The sequence below is a fragment of the Armigeres subalbatus genome, chromosome 2 (assembly GCF_024139115.2).
Source record: "Armigeres subalbatus isolate Guangzhou_Male chromosome 2, GZ_Asu_2, whole genome shotgun sequence".
In the NCBI taxonomy this organism is placed as follows: domain Eukaryota; kingdom Metazoa; phylum Arthropoda; class Insecta; order Diptera; family Culicidae; genus Armigeres; species Armigeres subalbatus.
In genome coordinates, this window is record NC_085140.1 from 336,816,550 (window position 1) to 336,834,107 (window position 17,558).

The 17,558-nt window shown below is 39.8% G+C and overlaps 1 protein-coding gene across 8 annotated transcripts in view; it reads right to left on the reverse strand.

Moving 5' to 3' along the window:
- The window catches only part of LOC134212809 (short-chain dehydrogenase/reductase family 16C member 6), a 100,836-nt gene that overhangs the window by 68,208 nt on the left and 15,070 nt on the right, over positions 1–17,558 (reverse strand). For 3 of the 8 annotated variants that reach the window (XM_062690998.1, XM_062690999.1, XM_062690997.1), the window contains exon 2: positions 4,778–5,671. In XM_062690998.1, the coding sequence (XP_062546982.1) occupies positions 4,778–4,912 (135 nt within the window). In that variant the 5' untranslated portion in view covers positions 4,913–5,671. Of the gene's footprint in view, positions 1–4,777; positions 5,855–15,610; positions 15,720–17,558 lie in introns of those variants that run through there. The other 5 variants (XM_062690995.1, XM_062691001.1, XM_062691000.1 and 2 more) reach the window with 5 other exon arrangements.

The window sequence follows — 17,558 nt, forward strand, 5'->3', positions numbered from 1 at the left end:
AAAAAATATTTTTCTTCTCTATCTATGTTTTTATGATGAATACCACCGTTTATTGCAGGATTCATAATTTTGGCCAAAAATACCTCCTTTTTTCCTATTGTGGCATAGGAACGAGCCCGCCAGAATTACAGTGAATGTTTAGCAATAGATATACTTAATTTTTGCTGATGGTTTAAAAGATAACTTTTTTGATCGCACATACCTGATTGCATGATGTATATTTGGATTATTTTTGGATTAAATTTGGATTGATTTTGGTTTGGATTTTGATTAGGTTTGAATTAGATTTTTTTAAATTTGTTTTCATTTGGATTTTGGATTGGATTTGGATTAAATTTGAATTATTGTTTATATTTGTAGAGATGCGGATTGAATTTTGATTGGGCTTGGAATTGGGTTTTTGGTTTAGGATTAGGATTGAATTTGGGTTGGTTTTGTTTTATATTTGGATTGGATTTGGATTGGATTTGGATTGGATTTGATTTGGATTGGATTTGGATTGGATTTGGATTGGTTTGATTGGTTTGGATTGATTTGGATTGATTTGATTGGATTTGGATTGGATTTGATTGGTTTGGATTGATTTGGATTGGATTTGATTGATTTGATTGATTTGGATTGATTTGGATTGATTTGGATTGATTTGATTGGATTGGATTGATTTGATTGGATTTGGATTGGATTTGATTGATTTGATTGGTTTGGATTGATTTGATTGGTTTGGATTGATTTGGATTGGATCTGGATTGGTTTGGATTGGTTTGGATTGATTTGGATTGGTTTGGATTGGTTTGATTGGTTTGGATTGATTTGGATTGATTAGGATTGATTTGGATTGGTTTGATTGGATTTGATTGATTTGGATTGGTTTGGATTGGTTTGATTGGATTTGGATTGTATTGATTTGGATTGGATTTGGTTTTAATTTGGATTGATTTGGATTGATTCGGATTGGTTTGGATTGATTTGGATTGGATTTGATTGGATTTGGATTGATTTGGATTGGTTTGGATGGTATTGGATGGTATTTGGTTTGATTTAGATTGATTTGGATTGGTTTGGATTGGATTTGATTGGTTTGGATTGGTTTGGATTGGATTAGACTTGGATTGGATTTGGACTGGATTTGGATTGGATTTGGACTGGATTTGGGTTGGATTTGACTGGATTCAATTTGATTTCAATTGGTTTCGATTGGTTCAATTGATTTCAATTGGTTGGATTGACTTGGACTGGTTTGACTGGATTATGATTGGTTGGATTGAATTTGGGTTGGATTTGGATTGGACTTGGATTGGAGTTGGAGTGGTTTGGACTGATTTGGATTGGACTGGATTGGACTGGATTGATTTGGATTGAATTTGGATTGATTTGGACTTGGATCTTGACTGGATTTGGATTGGTTTGGAATGGATCTGGATTGATTTGTATTGGATCTGGACTGGATTGGTTGGACTGGATTGATTGATTTGGATCGATTTGACTGATTTGGATTGGTTTGGACTGGATCTTGATTGGTTTGATTGGACTGGATTGGTTTGGATTGGTTTGGACTTGGTTTGACTGGTTTGGATTGGATTTGACTGGATTGGACTGATTGACTTGGATTTGACTGGATTGGATTGGATTTGGATTGGATTTGGATTGGATTTGGATTGGATTTGGACTGGATTGGATTTGGACTGGATTGGATTTGGACTGGATTGGATTTGGACTGGATTGGATTTGGACTGGATTGGATTTGGACTGGATTGGATTTGGATTGGATTTGGATTGGATTTGGATTGGTTTGATCGATTTGATTGGTTTGGATTGACTGGATTGACCGATTGGACTGACTGGTTTGGATTGGTTTGGATTGGACTGGATTGACTGGATCGATTGATCTGACTGGTTTGGATTGGTTTGACTGATTTGACTGGATCGGATTGGATTTGATTGGTTTGGATTGGTTTGACTGGATTTGACTGATTTGGACTGGATTTGGATTGGTTTGATTGGTTTGACTGATCTGGATTGACTTTGACTGATTTGGATTGGTTTGGATTGGATTCGGACTGGTTGGACTGGATTGGATTGGATTTGGATTGGTTTGGACTGACTTGACTGGATTTGGATTGGTTGGATTGATTTGGACTGATTTGGACTGGATCGGATTGACTTGACTGGATTTGATTGGATTTGGATTGGTTTGATTGGATCGATTGGATTTGATTGATTTGGATTGACTGGATTGATTTGGATTGGATTTGGATTGGATTGGATTGGTTTGGATTGGATCTTGACTGATTTGATTGGATTTGGGTTGAATTTGGTTGGATTTCAATTGATTTCAATTGACTTCGACTGGATTTAAATTGGTTCAATTGATTTGGATTGGTTGGATTGGTTTGGACTGGATTATGATTGATTTTGATTGAATTTGGGTTGGATTGGATTGGGTTTGGATTGGATTTGATTGGATTTGATTGGATTGGATTGGTTTGGATTGGTTTGGATTGGTTTGACTGGATTTGGATTGATTTGGATTGATTTGGATTGGTTTGGATTGATTTGGATTGGTTTGGATTGGTTTGGATTGGATTTGATTGATTTGATTGGTTTGGATTGGTTTGGATTGATTTGGATTGGTTTGGATTGATTTGGATTGGTTTGGATTGATTTGGATTGATTTGATTGGATTTGGATTGGTTTGGATTGATTTGGATTGGTTTGGATTGGATTTGATTGATTTGGATTGATTTGGATTGGATTTGGATTGATTTGGATTGATTTGGATTGGATTTGGGTTTGGATTTCGATTGGTTCAATTGGATTTCAATTGATTTGGATTGGATTGGGATTGGATTTGGATTGATTTGATTGATTTGGATTGATGGATTTGGATTGGATTTGGATTGGATTTGGATTGGATTTGGATTGGATTTGGATTGGATTTGGATTGGATTTGGATTGGATTTGGATTGGATTTGGATTGAATTTGGATTGGATTTGGATTGGATTTGAATTGGATTTGGATTGGATTGGATTTTTAATAAATAAAAATAATCATGATTAAGGGGTATCCAGTAGCCTTGCGTGCAAAGACGATTGCCAATCCGGAGCTTTCAATTAATAACTGAGAAAATGCTAATAGAAGACTAAATTGAAAAACAGGACAAGTTCCAGTTGGAATGAAGAGCCATCGAAGAAGAAGAAGAATGATGATTAAAGTAAAATTATGATGATTTTCGATTAGTGTTTTAAGCCTTCAAATCTATTGTTTCTTGGCCATCTATCACAAATTTGTTTTAGAAACGAGTGCTCGAGAAAGGCAAGAACTGTAACTAAAGAAATAGACATTTCGTCGAATGATGTTTAGTCGAATGACGTTTGGTCGAAAGATATGTCGTTGAAAGGGCGTTTAGTCTAAGGGGCATTTGGTCGTATGGACAGTTTGTTGAATGTGAATTGCAGCATTTACTTCCAAATATAACTCATTGATGGTTAAACGAAAACTTAAACTCGACCATATGGCCATTCGACCTAATGTCCCTTCGACGTAATGTCCTTTTGGCCAGATGCCATTCAACTCAATGTCTTTCGACCAAATATTGTAGGTTCAAGAAAAAGTCTCAACATAATTTCTTGCTGAAGTTCCTCCTCGCTAGCTGATTTTTCATAATTTATGATTAATTGTTACAACGGGCATAACTGCATACTAGGGACACGGCAGGTATTTTCGTCTGTTCGTCATAGTCTCGAAAACCAATAAAAGAGACGCTTTTTTGTAAAACTCATACGTACCAAATCGTAAGCTCAGGAGAAACGTTCTGCTATAGTGGAGATCTAGCAAATGTACGTTGCTTTCGTTGGTTTTAGCCCCTATGACGATGGACGGAAATACCTGCCGTGTCCCTACTCATGTTAATTTGAATATTTTATAAATATTGGCGATTTGCATCATGGTTTAAGCAAAAAACATTCAGTTTTGATTGTGATGAAATTTTAAATAGAATTCTGAGTTTTAGAGCGCTTTCTAGAGAATTGAATTATTCGGTACTCGGTTTATGGAAAAGAAAAATTCAAGTCTCAAAAAAACTATCATTCGAAACCATAATAGAGCTTCGAAGGCAACTCTTGAATGTTTTTCAATATAAAGTTTTTGAAAGGAATTTTATAAACTTGGAAATCCGCTAGAAGTTGAAACAAATACGGATGGACTTCTTGTACTTCTGATTGGAAATTCCTACAAGAATCACATTCCGGTTTGTAGAAAATGAACCTTTGACTCCAAACCAAATTCTTTTATCTGATAGAAGCAGAGAGCCTATTTTGTGATATACATACATGATGTATTCAAGACGAGTTCTGTATTGCAGATTAGAATTCGTTGGAGTTTTGAAAATCGAAGTAAATTGAGGCATTTATATAGGAATGTAATTGAAAAATTGGAACTATGTTAAACATTGTATTGATACGAAATCATGATTTTATCACCAATAGAACAACGCTATCTTTCGACTACCAAGAAACCCATTCGTTTGATAAGTGATTGATTTGATTTTACCAAACACGATTCACTTGAAATTTTAGAATGCTCACAAACTACGGTCATTGCATAAGAATAATTTATATCCATTACAATATAATTTATTCGATGCCATTGTACAATTATACCGGCTGGTGCCAGACGTTGCGAAAACAATTACCCCTAATTCAAAGTGTCATACCAGCAAATTTTCCGCACGAGTTCATAAGCCACCGAACCAACCAATCGCACACTCCCATCACTCACCTGCAAAATATAGCCCAATGACGTGAGCAGGAATATCACCACGTCCAGTATGGTGTGCTTGATGGAGACCTTCTTCCGGGCCGGATTGATCTCGGTTTTGTCGAACGAAAACAGTTTCCCATTGCTGGCCAACATGTCTGCTTGGTTTCTTCCTTCTGCTTGCTTGACCCACTGCACTAATCACAAACTGCTCCGAGCACGAAAACACTATCCAGTTGATGTACTGCTGCAAGCAGCTTTATGCTCACGACATTAGATGTTACGTAGATCTGGTGGATGGAATTTTTCAATTGCACTTTTTTTCTTCTACAACTGTGTTTGTTAGAGTGTGGCAAGCGGTTAGGAAAAACTAGTTTTCCACTCTAAAGGCGCTTCAGCTCCAAGCCGGTTGTTAGTACTTACTACGACGGGTTAAAGTTTTCTGCAAAACCGAGCACACTTCCAAGCACTTGAACTGCCACCGACTTGGTCCATTGATGGTTACAATTGCACGAGTGCAACTCCTTAGGGGCACTCGTACCTGGGAAGTTTACTTCTTAAGACAGACACACAGACTGGGGTTGAAAGCTAAGCGCAATCAACAGCGGCAACACTAACGATGACTTGTACTGGTGACTGCAATCTGCTCAGCCGCATCTGAGGGGGAGCTCGGTATAGTTGTACTTATGTATGTTAATGTAACACTCGTTTCCACATTTCACTTTCATGCGCTCTTTTCTTCTTTCTTCAAGGCGTACGTCCTACATGCACAACTTGTTACCTTTGGTATTGTTTTGTGACCGCAGTTGGTTTATGATGTACTGCTCTCGGCGCGTACTCACTGTTCAATGCTCGCTGTAAACACTTGGTTCCAAAGACTGCTTTTTTTCTCTGCCACAGTGCCGCACCAACTTCCTGCTTCGACAGAGGAGAAACAAATTAGGTAATCGATTCTTCGTCGGAATTCTGCTAATCCAGTAGCAGCGAAAGACCGAACACCTCCCCAGTAGAACGGAGGATCACGACCACGTGCGTTCGCGTACGCGTTCAGGATTCGAATGAGCTCGATCAACCGTCCCGCGCAAAGATTGAGAATGAAAGTAGCGTTGCTCGTTGCTCGATGCTGCTGGCTGGCTGGCTGGCTGTTGATGGTATTGCTATTCCATCGGAGTACTACACATGCGTACTTGTATGGCATTAATTGCATTTGTTTCCCAAATCTACTGCAGGGTAGAAACAATGTGGTTCGGTTGTTGAAAGAATGTTTAGGTTTCTTGCTTAAAAAACATTTCAGTCAATCAATGCCATCATCGTTGATTCTTCAGAGGAGAATGGTGATTGTAAGGTGTTCAATAAATAAGGCCTTCCTCAGGTTTATTGCGTGGCTACAAAGTGGAACCATATTGATTGTAATGTCAGCTGGGATGGAATTCCAGATGTTATAACTTTATAAATATTATGGCTTGTGCGGTGTAATAAAAACAATTATTTTTGACTGGAAAAAAATCCAATATTTCAGGAAGAGTATACATATAGAACCACTGTGAAATAAAACAAACCCCTTGCTTTTTTGCTATTCTCGTACAACAAAGTTGTACCGAAAGGCTATCATGTCATTCCAAAAACGAAATTTTAATAGAAGCCACGAAGACTCACAATGTTGTATAACAATCGACTCAACTTAACAAGCTGATCAAATGACTGTCTGTCTGTGTGTATGTGTGTTCACAGAAGCTAAGAAGAATATTAGGCAACTTTTCATATAGAAATCCTCAACCGATTTTCTCGCAACAAGTTTTATTCGACAGAGCGCAAGGCCTAGTTCATCACTATTATAGTTTTTAACGATTCATTGTTGCGTTTAAAAGTTATAAATAAAATGGTACATCGATTCATATAGGCACCTTAGCAACTTGGTGTCTTGGCTAAATGCGAGAAAGACACCATCGCCGCTAGGTGGAATAATCTGAGTTTTTAATGAAAATGTGTCTCAAATGAACTGGTATAACTGCTCCGATCAACAGATGTGAACATTCTAGTCTGAACTTTTCTATCGTGTAATAAAATTTCCATAATTCCAATCGACGCGTTGTTTTTATTCCCGTTTTATTGCCTTATATTCTTTAAGTTTAATTATGTCGTACATTCAAAGCTTAATGAATATTGGAATACGTGTTATGCGTTTATGCGTTTAGTGACACACCATAGTCTTGATATCGGAACAAGAACGACAGTCATATCTATTTTCTTGGTGCGTCAACCCTGGTAGTGAGTAGCTTGGCTTTCCAATTATGCCCGATGGAACTCAATACATAGACCGAAGAATGATATGACGATATTGATAAAGATTTATGATACAATTAACCAGTGATTGTTAAATTTTCTTATACCTAATTCTGTTGTGGATTTTTATTGTAAGAAAAGCTTGCAAAATTGTAAGCAATATAGCAATTTCGCATATGCCCAACCAGTTCTTATACAGATTTTGGTAAGCTTTCCTACAGAATTGTAAGAAAATCTGGTTGGAGGTTATCCAACTTCTTTGGGTTATCACAGTTAGAACTTGTCTAAGTAAGAAACGAAGCTCATCGGTCGCTTCTTGTTGGCTCATCGGAACCATGTTATTGAACATATTAAGCAAATGAGGGCACAAGTAGAGCAAACGGATGGATTCAATAGCATCAGATTCAGTGTTGGGCTCGAGAGTTGCAGAAGGTCAGCCTGAGCGTGGCAGCAATCCAGGAAATACCGAATTATTGAATTCCGAGCGGTGAATTCCATCGCAAACACTTCATTCAAGTACCACATTTACTATAGCTTGATCGGAAAGCAGATAAAGCGAGTTATCCGGTGGAAGCCGATAAGCGACCGCATTTGCGTGTTGAGAATGAAGGACAAATTCTTCAACTACAGCCTGATCAGCATCTATGCCCCAACTCAGTGTAGGTAATTCTTTCGTGTATTCTGTTTAACAAACTGAGACCGCTTGAGGAGTCCTGCGTCGGTGAATACCAGGTAGGTTTTCGTGAGGGCTAATGGGCTAGCCTGCAGATAAATTCTGAGAGCACAACTCATCATCTGTTCATTGGTTTCAAAGCAGCGTACGATTCAGTGAAAAGAAATTAGATGTGGCAGATAATGTTCGAACATGGTGGTGTTGGTACTAAGATAGTGCTTGATGGGGATGTGTTTTAAATTGTTGAAGAATTTGTTTACCTTGAAACGCTTGTGACATGTGACAATGACGTTTCCCATGAAGTTAAGAGACGTATTGCTACTGCGAATTGGACCTTTTCTAAGATACGTTACCAGCTTGGACCAGACAACATGTAGATGGAAACTAAATTAGCTCTATATAAAACTCTGATTCTACCAGTGACCCTATATGGACTTGAAGCGTGGACGTTAAAAGAGGCGGACCGGACAACTTTCGGGGCTTTCGAGTGAAAATTTCTGCGTACAATCTCGGAGGGGAACTAGAAATTGGTGTGTGGTGCAGACGCAAGAATCACGAGCTGAATCAAGTGTACAAAGAAGAAATCGTATAAAATACGGCAGACTTCAGGGGGCTGGTCGGAAAAAGAATAGCGAAAAAACTCCACAGAGAACTGAATAGAACCCAGCGACTTCGTGGACGGCTGTACGCGGTGGAATCGGACCTGGGGGCTCTAAACGTTCGGGGAAACCGGAGATACATCACCCAAGACCGATGATTATAAATATTAGCGACCAACGACAAGCTGTAGAGTCGCCTCCACTAGATGAGGTTAAAAAAGCTATTAAAGAGTTGAAAAACAAATAAGGCTGCGGGGAAAGACCAGCTCCCGGCTGAACTTATGAAGTTCTGCACCATATTATGTCGAAAATATGGGAAGACCAGGAAATGCCTGCTAGCTGGTTGAAAAGCCTCATTTACCCTCTGTTTAAGAAAGAGCACAGACTGGAGTGCGCCAATTACCGAGAAATAAACCTCCTTAATTCGGCGTACACAATTATGTCCCGTATTCTGTTCAACAGATTGAGACCGCTTGAAGAGTCCTTCGTCGGTGAATCGGTGAAAGGAGGCTTCTGAGCCTCAAGAAAGAAAGCTTCCGAGTCTCTAGGAAGAAGGCTTCCGAACCTCTAGGAAGAAGGCTTCCGAGCCTCTAGGAAGAAGGCTTCCGAGCCTCTTGAAAGAAGGCTTCCGAGCCTCTTGAAAGAAGGCTTCCGAGCCTCTTCAAAGGATCTTGGATCTTCCGAGCCTTTTTAAAGGAGGCTTGCCTCTCGAAAGGAGCCTTCCGAGCCTCTTGGAAAAAGGCTTCAGAGCCTCTTGAAAGGAGGCATCTGAGCCTCTTGAAAGGCGGCTTCTGAGCCTTTCGAAAGGCGGATTTTGAGCCTCTTGAAAGGAAGCTTCTGAGCTCTTGAAATGAGGGTTCTGTGCTTCTTAAGCGGAGGCTTCCGAGCCTCTTGAAAGGATCTTAAAAGGAGGCTTTTGAGCCTCTAGAAAAGAAGTCTTTTGAACTTCTTGAAAGGAGCTTCCGAGCCTCTTGAAAGAATGCTTCCGAGCCTCTTGAAAAAAGGCTTCCGAGCCTCTTGAAAGGAGGCTTCCGAGCCCCTTGAAAGAAGGCAACCTAACCATTTGAAGGAGGCTTCTGAAGTGCCCAGGAGGCTTAAGAGCCTCTTGAAAGGAGGCCTTCGAGCTGCTTGGAAGAGGGCTTCCGAGAAGTGTAGAAAGATGCTTCTAATCCTCTTGCAACGAAGCAAACGAGCTTTAGTGAAAACAAATCATTTTGTTCATTCGACGTTTTGTTCGTTTGATCTTTTGTTCCGCAGCTTTTCATACATTGTGCTGATTGTGGAACGCAGGATTCAAGTGGAATTTATTTATCGCATTGCATATTATATACAATATTAATTTTTGAAATAAAAAATACACAATTATCAAAACTTTATCAATGAGTTTTGATTGTAAATGTCCGCCATTACGCATTTTTGTCCGAGGTACCCCCTAGGGCCAGCGAAGGTACCCCCAGGGGTATATGTACCCCAGGTTGAAAACCGCTGCCTTAGATGGATTAAAGCTGGGTGATGCACTCTCGAATCTACTGTTTAATATAGCGTTCGAAGGAGCGATTAAGAGAGCTGGTGTGCAAAGAAGCGGTACCATTATCACAAGATCGCATTGCGCATTGGGATTTGCGGACGATATCGATATTATCGGGATTGATCACCGTGCGGTGGAAGAGGCTTTTGCGGCTTTTAAGAGGGAGACAGCGAGGATTGGACTCACGATCAATACCAGCAAAACGAAGTACATGGTCTCTGGCAATCAACGTGGGTTCATTAGTGGTGGTGGTAGTGAAATGGTGCTGGAAGGTAAAAAATTTGAAGTAGTAGAAGAATTTGTGTATCTTGGAACATTAGTGACGTGCGATAATGATGTTACCCGCGAAGTGAAAGGGCGTATTGCAGCTGCAAATAGGGCTTATTACGGACTTCGTAAACAGCTTAAGTCCCGTAGTCTGCAAACGAAAACAAAACTCGTGCTGTATACTGCTCTGATTCTTCCGGTGGCTTTATAAGGCCATGAGACATGGACGTTAAAGGATGCTGATCGGAGAGCTTTCGGAGTGTTTGAGCGTAAGCTACTGCGGACAATACTCGGCGGTAAACAGGAGAATGATATTTGACGGCGTCGCATGAATCACGAGTTGTACCAAGAGTATAAAGGGCTGGATATTATTAAGCTTATACAACACGGCAGACTACGGTGGGCTGGACACGTTGTTGATATGCCGGAAGAACGTCAAGCGAAGATAATATTTTGTAGAGAACCCAGAAGAGGCCACAGCCTTCGTGGAAGGATGTGTAAACGATGGCTTTTGCAGTTGAAGAGGACCTGAGGGCGCTCAATGTTCAGGGCGACTAGAAGCGATTGGCCCAGGATCGAGTCCAGTGTAGAAGAATACTCCATTTGGCGTAGGTTCATCGAAGAGCTGTAGCCCATCAAGTAAGTAAGCTATTGATCAGGGTTTGCAGAAATCGCTCTCAATAGATAACGAACAACGATAAAAGAGAGGCAAAAATTGTTCCGAATCATAACAAGCCATGATATCAAACTTGTATACAAGTGCGAAAAAACAGAATCGGATAGGCAGTCCCCACAGAAAAATGGTGATTCTCGCTTTGTTTTCGCTCCTTTCGTGTTGGTGACTGCACAGATGTGTAGAACAAGTTGAAATACGTCATCAGAGCCAGTGCTCCCCGCATTTGGAGCTTTCGAAAAGAAATTTATCATGGGGTATAGCCTCCCGGGGCCCTCCTTAGCCGTGCGGTAAGACGCGCGGCTACAAAGCAAGACCATGCTGAGGGTGGCTGGGTTCGATTCCCGGTGCCGGTGACTCGACTGGGCATAAAAGTATCATCGTGCTAGCCTCATGTTATACGAATGCAAAAATGGTAACCTGGCTTAGAAACCTCGCAGTTAATAACTGTGGAAGTGCTTAATGAACACTAAGCTGCGAGGCGGCTCTGTCCCAGTGTGGGGATAAATGTCAAGAAGAAGAAGAAGAAGAAGAAGAAGATAGCCTCCCGAATCAGTTCTCTATCATGACAGCTTGCGAAAAAAGTCTCTCGTGATATGCTATATATCGTATATGTAGGTATACAGAGATGATAAGTGAGAGACTTGTTCTTTCTCTTTAGGATTCAATCCCTGCTATTGATGTTTGCCTAAAATAATGGATGCTGAATCCGTTCGTAAACATAAAATACGTGCAATTGGGTATGAGTCATAACTGATGACGCTATTTGAAGTGAAATAATTCGGCAAATGTGCGAAATAATGCGATTCTTCGTGAAGAACTTAAATACAATGCTCTCTTTTAGAATAGAGGAATAACTATTGAGCATTTTAGCGAATTAGTGTGATTTGCGAATATCGCCTTTCCTATTTTTAACTAAGTTGGGAGAGGGAGGCTCATAAATGCTCTAAAAATGAATACCATCTACTGATAATTATTGATATTATTGCTCCAAAATGTTTAAGTTAAACAGACATTGATAAATGTTTTCGTAACAACAACAAAACTGCCCATGATCGCATATTTTTTAACATTTGCATTTTTTATTCCGAGCTTGGAAATCAAAATTGTAAGTTCTTTAGCAGATAAAGTGATATCATAAAGTTTGTTCAAGAAATTCCGAAAAAATTATCAATTTGTTTCCAAATATAGTTTATCAATAGAGTATATTTCTAGACCAACATTTGAAAAGGGCGGAACAGCCAAAATTTATTCCTTCTGAATCCTCGTCCACGTATATAGCTATATATGTGGACAAAGAATCAGAAGGAATAAATTTTGGCTGTTACGCCCTTTTCAAATGTTGGTCTAGATTTGTTGTTTTGTAACATTGAGCAAAGAGTCCGCATAACAGTAACACTAGAAAATTCTGTCATCATTTTCGTAAATCATTTTCTTAATAGAGTTACTAATTTAGCGTATCCGCGACGTCTCCTTCCTTCGTTGCACAAAACTTCAATCCATCTAAGGTCATAAACTAGGTTGACACTTTGTTTTTAAACCAAATACTTGCCATCAAGTACGTATCAGCCTAATCAGCTTCACCAGAAAACCATGTTTAGCCATGATCTGCCACAGCATATTCCTTTTCACTGAGTCATACGCTGCTTTGAAAACAATGAACGAATGATGAATCTGAAAGGTGGACTTCCGGAATTTACCAAAGATCAACCGCAGGCTAAACACAAAAATCCTCACAAAAATATGCCTGGCATTTGTCGACGAAGAACTCCTCAAGCAGTCTCAGTCTGTTAAACAGAAAAAAACAGAATCAGATCGTGAATATGAGGCCATCCAACCAGCCGATAGGCTCATTCGTCGTTGGTGGTCCTAGAGTTTGATCGCCGTGGACTATGTTCAATATCCATCCTGTTCCTTAATATATGTACCTTCGTTTTCACCAAACACACAAACCGTCCTGTAAAATTAGTAAGCACGGTTAAAATGATTAACACAGTTCAGTTGTGTGCTCCATTCACACAAACGGGCATCTTCTAGAGCAACACATAGATGAGCGAGAGTTGCACAGTCACATAAATGGCTGAGGCTAAGGGTCTGTCTTATTTGGAGAATTAATTTGAAATTAAATTTAAAAGTGACATTTCAATATTGAATAACTCTGCTATATAAATGTATAAATATTCAAACAGCTAGATGCACTATTTCGAACGTCAATTGCACCTATAAAAGCTACAATTGGTAGAATTTGTTTTTGGGAATTGCATCATCAATCAGGTATGAATTATAGACCCGTTCGATTCCAAATCACTGAAGTAACGACTGAAGTAAATTTCAGGAAAATACTGACACGGGGATTCAAATTTTAGCTCTTCGGAAGACAGAACTTGACATATACGGACGTTTAATATATGTTGTTCGTAGAATACACATGATTTTAATTCATGAGAAAATTATAAAAGCTGTCAGCTGTCCCACAAATGAGCTCAACTGTTATGTCTTAAATAAGCTTTGCTGTAACAATCGGCAAAATTGGTCATTAGACGTCTCACTGTAAGAAGTGAGTAGTGCGAAGTGAGAAAAGAAAGGTCTCACTTCTCACTATTCATTTTTTAATTCTCACTTCCCATTGTGGAAAGTGAGTAGTGCGAATTGAGAAGTGAAACGACTACTCAGTTTTCACAGTGCGAAGTGAGAAGTGGGAACTTATCAGTGAAAAGTGATCACTTTTCACTAATCATTTCTCACTTCTCACCGTGAAAAGTGGGAAGAGCGAAGCAAAAAGGGAGACGCCTCTCTGCTCACTCATCATCTCATCATTTCTAACTCCTTATTTCTCACTTTTGCAGTGAGAAGTGAGAAATGAGGATTGAGTAGTGAGAAGTGAGACGTCCTATGACCGAATTGGCCAAATAAAATATTCGTCCCAATGACCAATTTGGGCAAATGATCTTTTCGGCCAAATGACCTATTCGACCAAATGACCTATTTGGACAAATGACCCATTCTGCTATTGACCTATTCGGTCAAATGACCTATCCGACCAAATGGCCTATTCGGCCAAATGACATGTTCGGCCAAATGACTTTCGGCCAGATAGGTTTCGGCCTAATGGTTTATTCGGCCTAGTGGCATTCGACCAAATGGCATTCAGCCGAATGGATTTCCGCCAAACAACCCTTCCCCAACATTCCCGGCAAAACTTACAAAATTGGAAGGTCTCATACAATATTTGAATGGAAATCTGGAATTTTTGCATGTGCCCAGTTCTTATACAGGTTTTGGTAGGATCTTGAAAAGAATTATTAGGAAATCTAACAATCATCGGTTGGGTGAATTCATATTACTTCATATTTTTGTCTTTCTCGTACACTAAGTGTACCGAAAGGCTATGATCGCTCCAAAAACAAACTTTCTATAGAAGGCCCGGAGATGCATAATGTTATACATCAATCGACTCAGTTCAACGAATTGAGGTGATGTCTGTGTGTATGTGTGAGTGTATGTGGGCATTGGGCAACAATTGTCACTCATTTTCAAGCAATTATTTTCAACAGATTGACTAGCAACAAGTTGCCTTCGACGGGGAATCCTGTCCCATTGTTTCCTATTGAAAATTGGCCTGATCGATGTTTTTTTTATCGGATCTATGACTTTCGTAGATCTCAAATACAAATTGAAACATTTTATATACATGCCAGTGCATGAATATGATTCTTGTGTGGCATGTATTCTGGTCCGAATTTAACCGGAAGAGTACTCCAAAACAAGCAATTTGTGTAAGTGAAGAACTTTTAAACAATCAAAAATTACACTAATAAAGGAAAAAAAAAACAATTCGTGTAGACCCTTGAATGTACGAGTCAATGAGAATAAGAGCTGGCTATGACCATTCGCCTATTGCAAATCTTGAATGATCATGCGACATTTAGAACACATCGGTGAGAAATTGCTTCAGGAATGCGAATATATTCAGTGCCTCTTCTCATCACGTAGAGTATTTATCTTGTAAAATATGCTAAGCTATAATTTTATGGCTGTATAAATGTTTAATTAACCTCAAAATGAGCATTCTATATTATGCGATCAACGTATCAATTAGCTGTGTTTCCAGTTAAGTTTTCTTCTATAGTCCAGAACGGCAATCTAACTCAACATACAACATTGTTTCCTTACATGAGAAAATCTTGATGCCCCTTTCTACTTTGCATCCCTAGCTGGGCCAACTCCGGAACAATGGAATGATTAGCTACATCCATGCAAATTTTGCATCCGGTCATCGGGCGTATTTTAACCACATGTGTTGTGTGCTGATTCGAAGCTGATATCAGGTTTATTACATCGCCAGCGAAATGCTGTGATCGAAGATAATACCTGTTTGATTTTTTTTTGCGCAATCACACGACCCTTCAACTCACAGCTGACAGTTGGGCAAAGGGTAGATGGCATTGATGACATGAATTGTTTGGATCGAATTGATGCTTGCGCAAATCACGCGCGAGCTCTCGAGGACGCCGGTAATATAACGTGGAAAAGGGTAGAGTTGCAAATTAGCGCGAAGGATATGTTCCGTAATCGTTATGAATGCCGGACGAACCTTGCGGCTACTGGAATGTTCTACAGATGTTCTTAGGATTGCACAGCTGGTGAGTTCAAGCCATGCAAATAAATCCCACCATTAGTCAATTGACCCTACCTCCATTCAGCCGTGCAGCTTCTAATCGGTAATTGCTGCAATTGCAACGAGCCACAGCCAAACCAGCAAGAATGCACACAGATTATCGAGTTTTCTACTTCGTACCCAACGAACAACTCGCGTTCACAAGCGACGAACCTTATGTCCAAAGTACCGCGTTGTTGTATGGATTGAAGACCGAACCAACCACCGAACCGGCGACCGACCGATGATGACGAACCAACGACTCGGCTGTGCTCTACTCTACAGCTATGTCAGTACTGGCGACGCATAAGCCGGTTAATGCTCAGTACCGAGCGGGTAATACACTTCAATGTTTTGTTGTTTCGATTTTCCCTCCTATCTTTTGGTTTCAGCTCCGCAACCAAAGTTCCCCGTTGCATGGAGTATTACAGTGCACAAGACCAATGTAATAAACTCAACTTATGAACTAATGTTCCCTATGTGGGTATTCAGGGTTGCGAAATAATTTCAGTCCAACCTTATGTGGGCAATTGAATGCCAAAGTAATTTAGGAACAGGAATTAAGGTCCATATTGGAAACATTTAGCTTAAAAGCAGTCAAACGGAAGCCTTATGCAAGTTACCGTTTGACACATAAATATGGCACAAAGAATGGAATTAGCATTGCTAAAATAATATTCAAAGTCATTCCCGATCTTTTGCTAAACGCAAAAGCATAGTCACCATCAGAGTATGTCAAAGTATATTGTATTGTTAAACCTAAGGTCCACGAATAGAATTATCTGCTGGTGTAACTTTATTAAAATAAATTAAATATTCAGAACATTGAGTCCAATGGTAGTGTACATTACAGAAATTAAAAAACCAAATGTTAAAAGAACGTTAAAAGAACCAAATATGGATAGGAAATAGCGCGGAACCCTCTAGTGAGCTGCATCTGCATACCGAGCCGATCGTGGCTCGTAGGCTCAATTTAGTATGTACTAAAACTGGAGAAGCGGACAGACAGATGCACGATGGTTGGATAGGAGCTGGTTCGTCGTCAATGACTGGTGGTGTGGTAGGTAAGTGCTGCTTCAGCTTCACTTCGAGCGATCAGGTGTGCAAAGCGCCTAAAGCTTTTGTATTACCTAGACCTGCGATGTAATAGACATGCAAGGCTCGGTTCTGCTAGGAGCTAGATTGCTATCATTATTACTTTACTTCCTAGCAATTACCTATGGTTGTTATATGTGGTTATCGACATTCTTGTTAGAATGAATGTGGCTCTAACATAGGTTTGGAGCAATAACTTGGCCACAGATTGCAATATTACAATATGAAAGTAGAATTCGTGAAATCAAACGAGGGGCGAGAGGAAAAAATGGTATAGGAACCAGAAAGGAAAGTGGGCATAGCACACTCACAGTTATTAAATGCGAGCTTTCTTAGCCATGTTACTATTTTAGCATTCGTGTATCATGAGGCTAACACGATGGAATTCTAGGATGCCAGCACACTGACTGGATTCCACGTCGAAGTTCTTGTATGGATTATAATGTAACGTTCCGTATCATTTTGGAGCAGTTCACCGAAATTCCAATCGCGATGATATGTGTGAATATATGTGGTTCCCAGAGATTCTTAGGAGAGTTTGAAAATATGGTTCAGCTTACTTAGGCGTAGTACAATGCATTTTCGTGCAGATTGTTGCACAGCGGGATCTTGTCCGATTCATTGCACATAATAGTTTGGATCGGCTGTCCTACTATTCCTCATCCTAATAGACGTGATTCTGATAGAAGCGATCTATCGTGCACCAAACCGTGACTGAAGACGTTGCACTCCCAGCCCAACAGACGTCAGTGACGGCGGTATCAACATCAACAGGTAGATTGATAAGGTAGGGACAGCCTTTTTAAAGCTTTATTTAGGTTTTTTTTAACTTAAAATTAAGTCCAACACCGAGGTAGGAACAGCGCGAGTTAAAGAAGTGGAAGAAAAGGTGCATTGGTCAATGCACCAAAACCATTTTTTTTTTGTTTCAACGTAAAATCTTACTGCTGTACGCTAGTCAAACGCCTCAACGCCTGGCTGATATTTAATCATTTTTGAAGTCTCCATAGAGTGGACAAACATTGAG